Genomic DNA, 15,584 nt, shown 5'->3' with positions numbered 1-15,584 from the left:
AGACTTGTGGAGGTCTACAATTTTATTTCTGAAGTCTTGGCTGATTTCTTTTGATTTTCCCATGATGTCAATGTAACTGATGTGAAATGGCTAGCTAGTTAGCGGTGGTGCACGCTAATAGCGTTTCAATCGGTGATGTCACTCGCTCTGAGACCTTGAAGTAGTGGTTCCCCTTGCTCTGCAAGGGCCGCGGCTTTTGTTGAGCGATGGGTAACAATGCTTCGTGGGTGATGCTTCATCTGTGTGCAGAGGGTCCCTGGTTTGAGCCCGGGTAGGGGCGAGGAGAGGGACGGAAGCTATACTGTTACATCAAGCAAAGAGACCCTGAGTTTGAAGGTAGGTCTTGAAATACATCCACAGGTACACCTCCAATGGACTCAAATTATGTCAATTAGACTATCAGAAGCTTCTAAAGCCATGTCATCATTTTCTGGAATTTTCCAAGCTGTTTAAAGGCACAGTCAACTTAGTGTATGTAAACTTCTGACCCAGTGGAATTGTGATACAGTGAATTATAAGTAAAATAATCTGTCTGTAAACAATTGTTAGGAAAGTTACTTATCACGCACAAAGTAGATGTCCTAACCGACTTGCCGAAACTATAGTTTGTTAACAATACATTTTTGGAGTGGTTGAAAAACGAGTTTTAATGACTCCAACCTCGGTGTATGTAAACTCGCGACTTCAACTGTATGTTGTCTGTAAATTGCTTTGGATTAAAATGGCTGCTAAATGTCTACATATAAAAGAAATCTCAGCCAGTGTTCTGTCTATGTTTATGATGGAACATCTTCAGGAAAAACTACAACTCACCTGAGGTAATCATAGAGGCCGTACATGGGCAGGAAGTCAACGTCTGCCAGGAACACATAGGGTGTGTTGGCGTTCCTCAGGGCCACATTTCTCACCAGGTTGACGGGGTAGAACTGGCCCTCCTTGTAAACGATATGGTAGCCCACGTTCTTACGGTTCTTCAGCACCTCGGAGGCCTGGGCGTAACGCAGAAACTGTTGGGCCTCAGCGTCTGACATGTACAGGGCCAGGCTGATAGGTCCTTCCCAGTGCTTACATATGGCCTCCAGCATCTGTAACCTGAGATAAATAGAGATGTCATAAAATAGAGTGTTAGAGATACAGAGATGTATATTACATCATGATAATAAAAGCAGTGGTGGAAGTAGAGAAGAAAAGGGGGAGGAGGGGGAAGAGGAAGAAATAGAGAAAAAAGCTAAAGACAATCATATTTGTAGAGAGTTGCACTCCTCATTAGCCATATTGTAATAATGAATTCATGCTTACATCCCCAACAACTAGTAAACCAAAGGCCAGTAGGGTCAGAGCTGTAAGGTGAGTTTTTACCTGTCCATGGAGAGCTGTGCGACCAGCGTGACGTCTGTGTCATCCCCGGCGGGCGTGTACTCGTACTGCAGAAAGTAGAGGTGCACGCGGTGCACTGTGATTCGCTCCCGCCGGAAGTCATAACATTGGTCGTCTTCATCCAGCTCCTCCAGAGCTCCTTGTAACTGGAGAGGGACGGACAGAGGGAGGTCAAAACCAATGTTTAGATTGTAAATATTCCCTCTAATAGGCTAACATGGTTTCATGACACCATGCAGTCAGAGGTGACGAGACCATGCGGCACTGTACACTCTGTTGTATTCTGGCTGGATGTCCATGGGTATCATAGTATAGTGAATAAAGGTATGGTGAATATTTAAACCTCCTTGAGGTGTTAGGGAGTGGTTTGTTAAATGTTATGCAATGGGTGGTCCTAATCTTGAATGCTGATTGGTTAAAGCCGAATTCCAGACGGTGTCTATTCCACAAGTTACCACCGGCTAAATCTATGATGTTAACATGACTATATACTCTGTTCCATCTGGCTGCGCCAGCCACTGTCTCATCAGCCCAGCCAGGCAATTTATGAACTTGATCTCCACTATAAAAAGCATCTAAACATCATCTCACATTTCTTTTAGACTAACATTTAGTTTTCAACAGTAGAGATTTGTATTGACCTTGCTGTCTGTCTCTCCAACATTTGCAACATTGTTTCAATATTCAAATTCGATCTCCAGAACATGTCGGGAGTCAGTACGAGACAGACAGGCATACAGCGCTTCTCAGCCAGTCGTAATCATGAATCAGCTGGCATAATTTTTGGGGATCAATACAAAGAAATGTCAATAGAAAGCAGGTAAAACTAATGGAAGAGCAGCTAGTTCAGTCTTTCCAGCTTCAGTTTGAAGGGATTTGGGTTATCTGTGTTTTTGGCTAGCTCCTCTGAACAGCAGTGTCCTGACAAGAGAACACAATTTCTATGCCAGGTGAAATCGCGCCTCATTATGAAGTGAATCTACAAAAAAAGTTAATTGATGTCTATTAATCCTTCTGCCATGCAAACTTATTTTAGTCATGTGTTTTTAAGAGTATTTGACAATATTTGGGAATTTGGGTCACACACAACTAGATCTCTACAAAGCCAATTTCCCTCCCTTGATACTCTGGGAGCCTGAAACAGGATCTTGAACACTGGGATTTACTTTCTCTTTCTTTGGGCGGAATAATTAACATTGTTAAAATTAATGTATTACGTTTTTATAGTTATGTCAATGTATTTCTTATCTTTCTGACAAAATTGATTAATCTCCATAGATAAACTGATATCTGCTTTTATCTGGAACAAGAAAAACCTGTTGCATTTTCCTAAGAAACAAAAAACCCTATTGTGAAACATTTTCTACAAATATGGAAACAGCTCAGGTGATCGTTTGGTCTCAGTGAATTTTCAACTTCTGCCCCATTATTAAACAACCATACATTATCTCCATCATTATTAGACCGTGCGTTTCATATCTGGTCTGGAAAAGGGATCTCCTCACCGAGCGACAAAAACTATTTTGCATCCTTTGAACAGTTAATACAAAAAATAAATATTCCGAGATCCCATTTCTTTAGATATCTGCAATTGCATAGTTTTGTCTCTTCATACTCTAGTCACTTGCCATCACGCCCATCTACCTCCCTTCAAGATTCTCTTTTTAAAGTGAACCGTTATATCAAAGGGGGCGTACACTTGATCTATAAGTTATTAAACTTGCACAATCTGTATTCCATGAACTCTCTTAAAAACCACTATACGGAATCGGTGTCCCCCCCCCCGTGGGACGGTTGAGCTAATGTAGGCTAGTGTGATTAGCATGAGGTTGTAAGTAACAAAACAAATCCCAGGACATAGACATATCGGATATGGGCAGAAAGCTTAAATTATTGTTAATCTAACTGCACTGTCCAATTTACAGTAGCTATTACAGTGAAAGAATACCATGCTATTGTTTGAGGAGAGTGCACAATTATAAACTTGTATTAATAAACCAATTAGGCACATTTGGGCAGTCTTGATACAACATTTTGAACAGATATGCAATGGTTCATTGAATCAGTCTAAAACTTTGCACATACACTGCTACCATCTGTGGCCGATTATTTAAATTGTGCCTGGGCTGGAATAATACATTATGGCCTTTCTCTTGCATTTCAAAGATGATGGCAAAAAAATATTAAAAAAATTCTTTACTTTATTACATGTTTTGGACATGTCTGAAATGGACAGATTTCTGGATGGTAACCCTTTGAATAAAAGTGCTAATGCCCTCAACGCCAGTGTTTGGAGGATATATTGGCACGGTTTGCGGCAACACCAATATACCCTCCAAACACCGGCTTCAAGGGCATTATCACTTAATTATGTTTAAAGTTATGGTAATGTTCTACTCACCCGAACGCTCTCTGAGGTGGCCTGGCTGGGGCAGCCAAAAAGCTCTCGTCTCAGTAGGTTCCCATCATACTCAAGAAAAGTAAGGTAGAGGTTCCTGAAGAACTCCACATGCTTGTTCTTCACGCGAAGTTTCTTAGGAGAGTTCCAATGGATCACCTGACATGGGACATGAACATATTACAGTACCATGGTGACCGGTAGCCATATGTCTAGATGCAGATACATTCATAAGGAAAGAATTGAGGGATTTTGCGATATTGTGTGTGTGTGTGTGTGTTTGTGTGTGTGTGTGAGTGTATGCGAGTGTGTGTATTTCACTGCATAGCCCTACCTTGAGGTCAGACACCTCTGTGTAGCACTGTTCGGAGCGTGTGTGGTCAGACAGCTGAACGTTCCAGAAGCAGGGCAGCTGATGCACTAGGACTGGGTTCTGCTTAATGAACGCATTAAAGATGTCCTGCACACAAGATTACCCACTCACATTAAAAACCTATGTAATACACTCCAAGCTTCCAAGCTTGAACTCTTTTGTGTTCCATGTAGAACCCTCTGTGTAAAGGGTCCTACATGGAACTCAAAAGGCTTCTACCAAGAACCCAAAAGCGTTATTCAAAGGGTTCCCCTATGGGGACAGCCGAAGAATCCTTTTAGTTTCAAAACAGCACCTTTTTTTCTAAGAGTGTATCATACACACTCATTTTAACATTAAGATCATATAGAACTCTGGCACAAAATAGTAAACATTCACACTGACACATTCTCCAAATGTTCATTAGAGATGTCCTACACACTTACATGACCATCTGCCTCATACACAGTATGCTTTGAGGCATAAGATTACCCTACTGTATATCATGGTTCCCCAACATTTTATTTGGACCCCAACATTTATATATATATTTTATTTATAGTTTTTATTTGTTATTGTTAGACATAAAAGACTGTAAAAAAAACAGGGAATCAGCTCCAAATGATTTTTATTCAAGACATCTGTTCCCTAATATTCCCACGCATAATAGAGAGACACGTGACCGAACACAAATGTGAGCAAGGTTTGAAATTATTATGTTTTAGTCAAAAATATCTGTTTGGGCTTCTTGCTGTCAATTTGCGGTCTACAAATTATTTGTATTTATGTTCTGGCCCTCTGACCATTCGCTCAAGAAAAAAAATCGGCCCTCGGCTGAATCAAGTTGATGATTCCTGCACTATAATGACATGTTATGTAAGTAATGATCTAAAGAGTATTTAATAATATTCTGAATAAAGATAATAGACTAATAGAATTTGATCAAATTGAATAAACAGACCTGGTCCGCCAGCGAGGTACTGAGCATGCTCATCAGCTCTCTCTCGGCGGTCAGCCTCCACATCTGCTCCCAGCCAATCCGTCGCAGCCTCTCCAGGTAGAGCAGGATGACCCCAGTGTTGAAGCCTCGTCCCAGGGCGGGCCAGGGTTTGTGGTTCTTCCACAGGTTCCCCAGGTACCAGTCACTCTGGTTCTCCACCAGACCTATCACCTGCTTGTCTGCAATCACAGCATCACCAATCATAATTTTCCCAGATTTTAAAATGCTGATTATCATTGGTAAGGAGGTGGAGTCTTCAACATATAGACAGGTTTTTAACTACTAGATTATCAAATGGTATTTTTGTCCTCTAGGGATTTTTATCACTCAACCAATTCATTAATTATTCAATCAATCAACCAGAAATGTTTATCAAAGTCAAAGGTCGTACCAGTGAACTTCCTGAAGATGGCCCAGAGCTCAGCAATGTCGGTGGCGAAGGTGATGTCCGTATCCAGGACGATGACCTTTGTGAGGTCAGAGGGCAGCGCTTTGGTTAGGGTCAGCTTCATCAGGCCGTAGATACCTGAGTAGTGCTTGTTAGGTATCCATGACACCTCCGACTGGAAGAGACAAGAAGTTGGAGAGAGAAAGCAAGAGTGAGGTTGAAGAACTTGACCTCACAGAAAATGTTGAATTCAAAAGAAAAGGGAATATAAAGTTGCAAGGTATTCAAATTATGTAATTAGAAGCAACACCACTGTGGCTCTTTGTCAGGTGTATAAGGTATTCTCCTTCCTTTAAATAGCTAACTTGCGCAGACACCCATCTGTTTCATAAGATCCCTTTAGTATAAAATACCCTTTAAACCAGAGGTGAACCAATTGGAACATTACTACTGTTTACTCTATAGCATCAATCTTGAAAAATATAATCTGTTTTTATACCCAGGATACCCAATGAATACTGAAACCTGCACAACCTTTGGCATGCATCTGGGCAACCATGTCTGATCATTAATTGATCTTGATTCCGCAGAACGGGATCTTCATAAGTGAATCATTTGCAAATATAATCAGCTCAGAAGATGCAGTGTTTCCTTCTTCGTTTGAACTGAGTTAATGAAAACTGAGTAGGTTGAGAAATTTGAGAGCACAAAGAGCTTTTGTTCCCGCTAAACTTGTGGAGGCTGAGAGAGAATGTGATGATGGGGGGGAGAGACGGAGCCAAGTCATATTGCAGGTCGAGGCAGGTTGGTATGTGAGTTGAGAAACAATATGTTACATTATGAACCCCTTATCAATAGCAAAGAGCCAAAGCTAGACGCACACACCCGCCTGCCCACACACCCACCCACCCACCTACCCAACCACCCACAGAACAAGCACGCAACACACACAAACACACAGTACATGCATACCCCCCCCCACAAACACACACACATCATTTTTCTATTTATATGGACACATACTGACTGAGAGGAGAGGCGAGAGGAAAAGAAGGACTGAGATGACACATCACTGTTGTAAGAGTAAGAGAAGAGAAGGAGGGAGTAAAGAAAAAAAATGAATAAGAGCAAGGATGGTCTCTGTGTCTACTGGATTTCTCTTTCTCCGCTCAATTGATTGTTTGGAAAGTGGTGGAATTTGCCTTGAATGTCAATGGCTGCTCACAGAGTGCAGACAAATGATTTCCTGAACACTGATTTAAACGATAGAGCAGACACTCAGGCCCCTGAGGACCATAGGTGCCTATCACTGAGCTAGAGTTCATCAAAAGAAAATACTGTAAAAGTGGGGGGGGTATTTACCTTGAGTTCGTCTGCGTCATAGAAGCTAACTTGTACAGACGGAACCATCCAGGACTGGAACAGAGAACTCAGGATCTGATTGGCTACTGCGTCTGTGATGAAGTGGAAATGGAGAGGGTTTCTCCTGAGAGAGAGAAGGAGAGATAGAGAGAGAGAAATACATATGCCAAGAGCTACTCAAGTGCTTACCGTAATTTCCGGACTATAAGCCGCTACTTTTGTCCCACGCTTTGAACCTCGTGGCTTATACAATGACGCGGCTAATTTATGGATTTTTCCCGCTTTCACAAGATTCGTGCCAAAAAAACTGAGCACCGTCACATAATGTGACGTAAATCGAGCGCGCTCAAACTTCCCATCAAGGTGGCGCTCCGTGTTCAGTGGGAGGCTTGGATGACAAGTGGGGAGAAATCCTTCACTAAAACGGGCCGCATGCGAAGAGCAACTTATGGTCAAGTCGGAGCATTGTCAAAAAATCCACTATCATCAACGGGTTTCGAAAGGCTGGACTGCTGCGTGTTGAAGAGGGCAGCATGAGCTCAGCGGGGTATTTGCCTCCGGATGAAAGTGACGAGAGCGACAATGAAAACGATCCAACATCGGATGAAGCAATTCTGAGGCTATTCAACTCCGACACCGAATTAGGTGACTTCAGTGGTTTCAGTGCACAGGAGGAGGAAGATAGTGACCAATGACTTTCTTGGTAGGCTACTGTTTACTGATATTTTTTAAATTTTTGTTACAATCCGTGTTTCGTTAAAGCCTATTTATTTTTTGTTACAAGCCGTGTTTCGTTTAAAGGCTGTGTAAAGTTAATTTGTTTCAATGTACCAGTAGGCACCTGCGGCTTATAGACATGTGCGACTTATTTATGTACAAAATACATATATTTTTTTTAATTCAGTGGGTGCGGCTTATATTCAGGTGCACTTAATAGTCCAGAAATTACGGTAATCTCTCTGATTAAGAAGGGCCTGACCTTCCCTAAAGTCACAACTTTCCATGAGTCCAATAATTAATTAATAAATAATAATAATTTCTACAAGTGGCCTTTGAATTGACATCAGCCATATTAGTTTAGGATTCATCAAGTAGAATAAACAACTACTGTTGCTATATCAGGTGTAGCTGTAGCTATAGCAGTAGGTGTAGTTGTATGTGAAGCTCTGTTGTGTTACCTGTGGAACAGGATGGACTTGACCAGGGTGACCACATCTCTGCTGGCGTTGTGACCGGCACACACGCACGCTACATGGATCAGCTGCACAGAAGAGAGAGGGCAGACAAGCTATGCCATCAACGCTGCTGGGAATATCGATTCCCTATGTTTAACTTTTTCGCACTACAGCCATATTATTTAACTATATCTAAGTTATTTTATCCAAAACACACAAACACCACTGACAGCAGATTTGACATACCAACTTAAAACCAATGACTAAACAGTGAAGCTAAACAAACACAGCTAAAACACAGAGCTGCGCTAAAATACGTTTCTGAACCTGGCTCACCTCACACTTCAGTATGGTGGGTGAACGGGGACACTCGGTGTGATTGGCTCTCTCCTCTGCCGTGTTCTCCACATCCTCGGGCCCAGTGTCAGCTGATGCCCCCCACGCCGCATTGCCGTAGTTACCACCGTCGGCGGGCTGGCCAACCGTGCCCTGCAATTGGTTGAGCTGCAAGCGGATCTGCCTGTTCTCCTCCTCCATCTCGCGCACCCGCGACTCTAGAACCACCCGCTCTAGAACCCGTGCCTCGGGGGTCTCTGACAGACAGGGGGACAGGAGGAGAGAACGCCCATCTGGAGAGGGGAGGGGGGGAAGAGGGGGAGAGGAGAATTAGGATTAGGGTTGAATTAAGTCTTTCATTTCCAGAGTTGTATAACACGAGGGAAGAAAGTGTTCACTTCACTTGCATTGTTGAAAAGATCATATTTCGGCTTCTTTCTCTCTCTCATCAACCCATCTCTGTCTGTTTTGACACCCTGTCTAAGGAGCAGCTGGCCGACAGAGCTGAAATGTCAGACCCTGTTCCTGGTCGCTTAGAGGAAGGTGGGTGAGAGAGAGAAATACTGATATGTAGACAGTCAGACCCAACACTGACACAGACACTGTACAAGGACAGCCTTGTCCTCTAGTGTGGACACAGTTATTCACTGCTTCCTACGGCAATTCCGTAGAGCTGAAGTGAACAGACTGCACTATAACACCCCATCAGTCATCTTAGGTACAGTATGTGTGAGAGAGGATTTGCATGCACATTGTGTGTGTGTGTGTGTGTGTGTGTGTGTGTGTGTGTGTGTGTGTGTGTGTGTGTGTGTGTGTGTGTGTGTGTGCGTTTATTAATTAGGGCATGCATCATTAATTGGATTTAGGAGTGTATGACAGTATGTCCTGGGTCTATTGTTTTGTTTACAACAGGACTGACAATCATAAACAGACTGCCTGAGAACACTTAAGCACAGATATTCTCAGAAGAGCCTTGCTTGATTCTCAAAAATCAGGAAAGTAACCGCAGCAAATCTAGGACAAAGAAATCTCGGAATCTCGAACAGCCTACAAGATTGTTTGTACAGATGATGTATCTTAATTTGAGCCAGTTTCACACAGCAGGATTATAATCCTGCAGCAAGAGGAAATGTGAATTGTTAGGGACATATCGTAATTGGGAAGATTTTTATTTTATTTTATTAGGCACAGGGGAGGGTAGTGTGTTTTTTCACTGGTTTACATTCACTCTTTTGCAGGATTTTTTACATAATTTATTCTATCCTAGCCACATTTCCTCATCTGCTTGCATGCGCCTCCCTACAGTGCTTTCGGAAAGTATTCAGACCACTTGATTTTATCCACATTTTGTTACATTACAGCCTTATGCTAAAATGTATTAAATTGTTTATTTCCCTCATCAATCTACACGCAATACCCCATAATGACAAAGCTCATAAATGTAAAAAAAAATATATATATATCACATTTACATAAGTATTCAGACCCTTTACTCAGTACTTTGTTGAAACACCTTTGGCAGCGATTACAGCCTCGAGTCTTCTTGGGTATGACACTACAAGCTTGGCACACCTGTATTTGGGGAGTTTCTCCCATTGTTCTCTGCAGACCCTCTCAAGCTCTGGCACATTGGATGGGGAGCGTTGCTGCACAGCTGTTTTCAGGTCTCTCCAGAGATTTTGGATCGGGTTCAAGTCCGGGCTCTGGCTGGGCCACTCAGGGACATTCAGTGACTTGTCCCAAAGCCACTCACGTGTTGTCTTGGCTGTGTGCTTAGGGTTGTTGTCCTGTTGGAAGGTGAACCTTCGCCTCAGTCTGAGGTCCTGAGCGCTCCGGAGTAGGTTTTCATCATAGATCTCTCTGTACTTGGCTTCGTTCATCTTTGTCTCGATCCTGACGAGTCTCCCAGTCCCTGCCGCTGAAAAACATCCCCACAGCATGATGCTGCCACCACCATGCTTCACCATAGGGATGGTGCCAGGTTACCTCCAGACGTGACGCTTGACATTCAGGCCAAAGAGTTCAATCTTGGTTTCATCAGACAAGAGAATATTGTTTCTCATGGTCTGAGATTCTTTAGGTGCATTTTGGCTCCAAGCGGGCTGTCATGAACAGAAAACTCATAATTACAAATCCTCAAACATACAAGTATTGTACACCATTTTAAAGATAAACTTATTGTTAATCCAACCACAGTGTCCGATTTCAAAAAGGCTTTATGGCGAACACATACCATGCGATTATGTTAGTTCAGCGCCTAGTCACAAAAAACATAAAGCCATTTTCCAGCCAAAGAGAGGAGTCACAAAAAGCAGAAATAGAGATAAAATGTATCACTAACCTTTGACCTTTGATGATCTTCAACAGCTGGCACTCATAGGACTTTATGTTACACAATACATGTATGTTTTGTTCGATAAAGTTCATATTTATATCCAAAAATCTCAGTTTACATTGGCGCGTTATTTTCAGTAATGTTTTGCCTCCAAAACATCTGGTCAATTTACAGAAATACTCATCATAAACTTTTTTTATTCATTTTATTTTTTTTACCTTTTTCTTCCCAATTTTGTGGTATCCACTTGTTAGTAGTTACTGTCTTGTCTCATCGCTACAACTCCCATATAGGCTCGGGAGAGACGAAGGTCGAGAGACTTATTCGTCCTCCGAAGCACAACCCAACCAAGCCGCACTTCTTAACACAGCGTGCATCCAATCCGAAAGCCAGCCGCACCAATGTGTCGGAGGAAACACCGTACAACTAGCGACCTGGTCAGCGCGCACTGCGCCCGGCCTGCCACAGGAGTCGCTAGTGCGTGATGAGACAAGGATATCCCTACCGGCCAAACCCTCCCTAACCCGGACGACGCTAGGCCAATTGTGCAAATAAAAAGGAAAGGGAACGGAGCTCGCGCTCACGGCCACGCGCGATGAACAACTCATGGCTTTCAGCTGAGCCACTAACTCTGAGTGGTCTTATTCTCTCCCCTTTCATAATAGAAGCCTGAAACAACTTGCTAAAGACTGTTGACATCTAGTGGAAGCCATAGTAAGTGCAATCTGACCCAATTTACACTGGATATTCGGTAGGCAATCACTTAAAAAACTACAAACCTCAGATTTTCCACTTCCTGTTTGGATTTATCCCAGGTTTTTGTCTGCCATATGAGTTCTGTTATACTCACAGACATCATTCAAACAGTTTTAGAAACGTCAGAGTGTTTTCTATAATATGCATATCCTAGTTTCTGGGCCTGAGTAGCAGGCAGTTTACTCTGGGCACACTTTTCATCCGGACGTGGAAATACTGCCCCCTAGCCCAAAGAGGCTAATCTATTTACATTTACCACAGGTGGACTCCAATCAAGATTTAAAAACATCTCAACGATGATCAATGGAAACAGGATGCACCTGAGCTCAATCTTGAGTATTATAGCAAAGTGTCTGAATACTTACGTACAGTAAATAAGGTATTTCTGTTTTTTGTTTTAAATACATTTGCAAAAATGTTTTTGCTTTGTCATTATGCGGTATTGTGTGTAGATTGCTAAGTACATTGTTTTATTTAATCAATTTTAGAATAAGGCAACAATTTTTTTTAAATGTATGCAGCTTTGAATGCTTTTTATGTGTGGCATGACTGCCAGTTAGCCTATTGCAGACCTTGACAAATGGTGCACCTACCACTAGTGTCACTATGAATGGTGGATAGAGGGCATAGACTGGTCAACTACATTGAGTAAACCAAACATTAGGAATAAATTCCTAATATTGAGAGGTTTTAAGGTCTAGAAAAGCACAGTAACAGACCATCCTGGCAGTATTTTTACTTCTGATACTGAGATGTGCTGTCTGTTGCAGATAATCATTCTTCCAAGTCGTCCAATGATAATGTGGCCATATACAACTGTATGCTCTCGGCAGGCCCAGCTATTCTGGAAAGCTTAACGCACGCTCTGCTTCCTCTCCAATCCGAGTGGCCATTCCTTGTGCACCTAGAACCTAACGCTTCAATAATGCCTAAATATTAACTTTTAAAATGTTTTGCCTTTTACAGTGGGGAGAACAAGTATTTGATACACTGACGAATTTGCAGGTTTTCCTACTTACAAAGCATGTAAAGGTCTGTACTTTTTATCATAGGTACACTTCAACTGTGAGAGACGGAATCTCACATTGTATGATTTTTTATGTAATTAATTTGCATTTTATTGCATGACATTAGTATTTGATACATCAGAAAAGCAGAACTTAATATTTGGTACAGAAACCTTTGTTTGCAATTACAGAGATCATATGTTTCCTGTAGTTCTTGACCAGGTTTGCACACACTGCAGCAGGGATTTTGGCCCACTCCTCCATACAGACCTTCTCCAGATCCTTCAGGTTTCGGGGGTGTCGCTGGGCAATACGGACTTTCAGCTCCCTCCGAAGATTTCCTATTCGGTTCAGATCTGGAAACTAGCTAGGCCACTCCACAACCTTGAGATGCTTCTTAATGAGCCACTCCTTAGTTGCCCTGGCTGTGTGTTTCGGGTCGTTGTCATGTTGGAAGACCCAGCCACGACCCATCTTCAATAATCTTACTGAGGGAAGGAGGTTGTTGGCCAAGATCTCGCGATACATGGCCCCATCCGTCCTCCCCTCAATACGGTGCAGCCATCCTGTCCCCTTTTCAGAAAAGCATCCCAAAGAATGATGTTTCCACCTCCATGCTTCACGGTTGGGATGGTGTTCTTGGGGTTGTACTCATCCTTCTTCTTCCTCCAAACACGGCGAGTGGAGTTTAGACCAAAAAGCTCTATTTTTGTCTCATCAGACCACATGACCTTCTCCCATTCCTCCTCTGGATCATCCAGATGGTCATTGGCAAACTTCAGACGGGCCTGGACATGTGCTGGCTTGAGCAGGGGGACCTTGCGTGCTCTGCAGGATTTTAATCCATGACGGCGTAGTGTATTACTAATGGTTTTCTTTGAGACTGTGGTCCCAGCTCTCTTCAGGTCATTGACCAGGTCCTGCCGTGTAGTTCTGGGCTAATCCCTCACCTTCCTCGTGATCATTGATGCCCCACGAAGTGAGATCTTGCATGGAGCCCCAGACCGAGGGCGATCTTGAACTTCTTCCATTTTCTAATAATTGCTCCAACAGTTGTTGCTTTCTCACCAAGCTGCTTGCCTATTGTCCTGTAGCCCATCCCAGCCTTGTGCAGGTCTACAATTTTTTCCCTGATGTCCTTACACAGTTATCTGGTCTTGGCCATTGTGGAGAGGTTGAAGTCTGTTTGATTGAGTGTGTGGACAGGTGTCTTTTATACAGGTAACGAGTTCAAACAGGTGCAGTTAATACAGGTAATGAGTGGAGAACAGGAGGGCTTCTTAAATAAAAACTAACAGGTCTGTGAGTGCCGGAATTCTTACTGGTTGGTAGGTGATCAAATACTTATGTCATGCAATAAAATGCAAATGAATTACTTAAAAATCATACAATGTGATTTTCTGGATTTTTGTTTACATTCCGTCTCTCACAGTTGAAGTGTACCTATAATAAAAATTACAGAAAACCTGCAAAATCGTCATTGTATCAAATACTTGTTCTCCCTACTGTATATTTGCTTCTTCAAAAGTCTACAATAGGCATGCACAAGTTGTCCTAATTCTGGCATCATATTAATAACCAGGTTTCCATTCAACATTTTTATGCGAGTAAAGTACGTTGGATAAAGATTGTCACGACATCATGGGAAAGCATGCAGTTTATTATGCTACAGATGTAATACGTTTTGGTGAACTTCACAGGGTGGTGAAAGTGCATATTGATGAATACCAAATTGGGCACATTTGCTATACCTACGCAATATTATTTGAGACAAAACCATCAGTAGGCCTAGAGTTTAAAATGCGATGGAACCCCATTTACCTTGTTTGTTTGTTTTTTGGTACACGGGAATTTAACCGCAAAAGTGAATTTTTATGCAGACTACGTTTTTACGCAACTCAATTTGATGGAAACACAACTCTGATGGGAATATGCACATCTTGTTTTGATGCAAATGTTTTAATACTCACATGAAAATCTGTCACCAAGTGGTTGAAAACCTTGCTATAGAGATACCCTAAAGACTCTGGCAAGTGTGCTAGTCCAGTGGTTCACCAGAAGCCCCAAACATCTAAAGAATAAGCTACAGACCAAGCAGAAATAAGCTTGTTAGAATTGTACTTAAACTCCCCCCTCATACTCATCTAGAGGTTGAGCATTTTCTTTTGTCTGTGTCTCTGTAATGTGTCTGTCTCTATTATTGTAATTGTATATGCATCTATGCAATAAAATTGGGACTCTATTGTCTGACTCTATTGTGCAATCCCGGTCATTTTGAAAAATTGCTGTACTGTGTGTATATATATGTATATATTTTTTACTGAATCAATCAAATCAATCAATCCAAACTGTGCAGCGAAGCATTTGATTAATGGAAAGAGAAATCCGTTACAAGACGCCAAAAAGTTGAATGACATTCTGGTGATTGTCAAGCCAAGCCTTTGACACTGGGTAGGCCTACGAAGGTTCTATTTGTCGAGATTGACACCTATTTATTGCGGTGTTGAAAATGCAAACCATGATATTGAAGTGCCCGAAAGTCGGTATGCTTTGTTTATTGGTGGTGGAGTGCATTGTATGCATTGCTTTGCTTTGCCATCAGTGTCACGTCAAGGTGAAGTTTTACCTGCTACACAGAGTTCGTTGTTTTGAGAGAGGAGCCGAGTTTTTATTCTATTTTGCCTACTGTACCATATAAATCATTGATTATGCATAAGTACAATAGCTTTGGTCCAGTTTTTCACAAGTACTCACTAAACTGTTGCTAGTGGTTGTGCTAAATGATCCTCTAGTTTCGCAAGCTGCTTTTGAACCTAGCTAGTCAACGTAACTAGCTAGCTAGTAGTAGTCGTAGCTTCTTGACTAAAATAACCAGTGGTGTATAGTCGAGGCCATATGCAACCAACATCTACTTTATTTGTCATTATTTCAATTCACAAGATAGAATGAACATTTGAAGTCAGCCATCAATAATTTCACCTCTGTGATGTCTTGAGCTTGGACGTGACACATCGCGAGCACAACAAAGGCAGTGAAGCAGCTTTCACTGATTTCAAAGGAAGCATTTCCTCAATGGCAGATGGCAATGCCGAACACCC

The 15,584-nt window shown here is 42.1% G+C and overlaps 1 protein-coding gene and 1 long non-coding RNA gene across 6 annotated transcripts in view; one reads left to right on the top strand and one right to left on the bottom strand.

Moving 5' to 3' along the window:
• Window positions 1-15,584, top strand: part of LOC118964910 (uncharacterized) — a 450,019-nt gene that overhangs the window by 220,448 nt on the left and 213,987 nt on the right. The gene's annotated exons all lie outside the window — the stretch shown is intronic.
• Window positions 1-15,584, bottom strand: part of LOC110526161 (xylosyl- and glucuronyltransferase LARGE2s) — a 216,520-nt gene that overhangs the window by 6,347 nt on the left and 194,589 nt on the right. For all 4 annotated transcript variants that reach the window (XM_090238199.1, XM_021606823.3, XM_090238198.1 and 1 more), the window contains 9 exons: window positions 8,389-8,681; window positions 8,056-8,138; window positions 6,878-7,001; window positions 5,519-5,690; window positions 5,089-5,306; window positions 4,110-4,235; window positions 3,779-3,934; window positions 1,360-1,523; window positions 814-1,092 (listed from right to left, as the gene is read on the bottom strand). In XM_090238199.1, the coding sequence (XP_090094325.1) occupies window positions 814-1,092; window positions 1,360-1,523; window positions 3,779-3,934; window positions 4,110-4,235; window positions 5,089-5,306; window positions 5,519-5,690; window positions 6,878-7,001; window positions 8,056-8,138; window positions 8,389-8,681 (1,615 nt within the window). The remainder of the gene's footprint in view (window positions 1-813; window positions 1,093-1,359; window positions 1,524-3,778; window positions 3,935-4,109; window positions 4,236-5,088; window positions 5,307-5,518; window positions 5,691-6,877; window positions 7,002-8,055; window positions 8,139-8,388; window positions 8,682-15,584) is intronic.

This window comes from Oncorhynchus mykiss, chromosome 6, assembly GCF_057628025.1.
Source record: "Oncorhynchus mykiss isolate SJ-2025 chromosome 6, ASM5762802v1, whole genome shotgun sequence".
NCBI lineage: Eukaryota > Metazoa > Chordata > Actinopteri > Salmoniformes > Salmonidae > Oncorhynchus > Oncorhynchus mykiss.
This window is presented reverse-complemented; position numbering and strand designations above follow the sequence as displayed.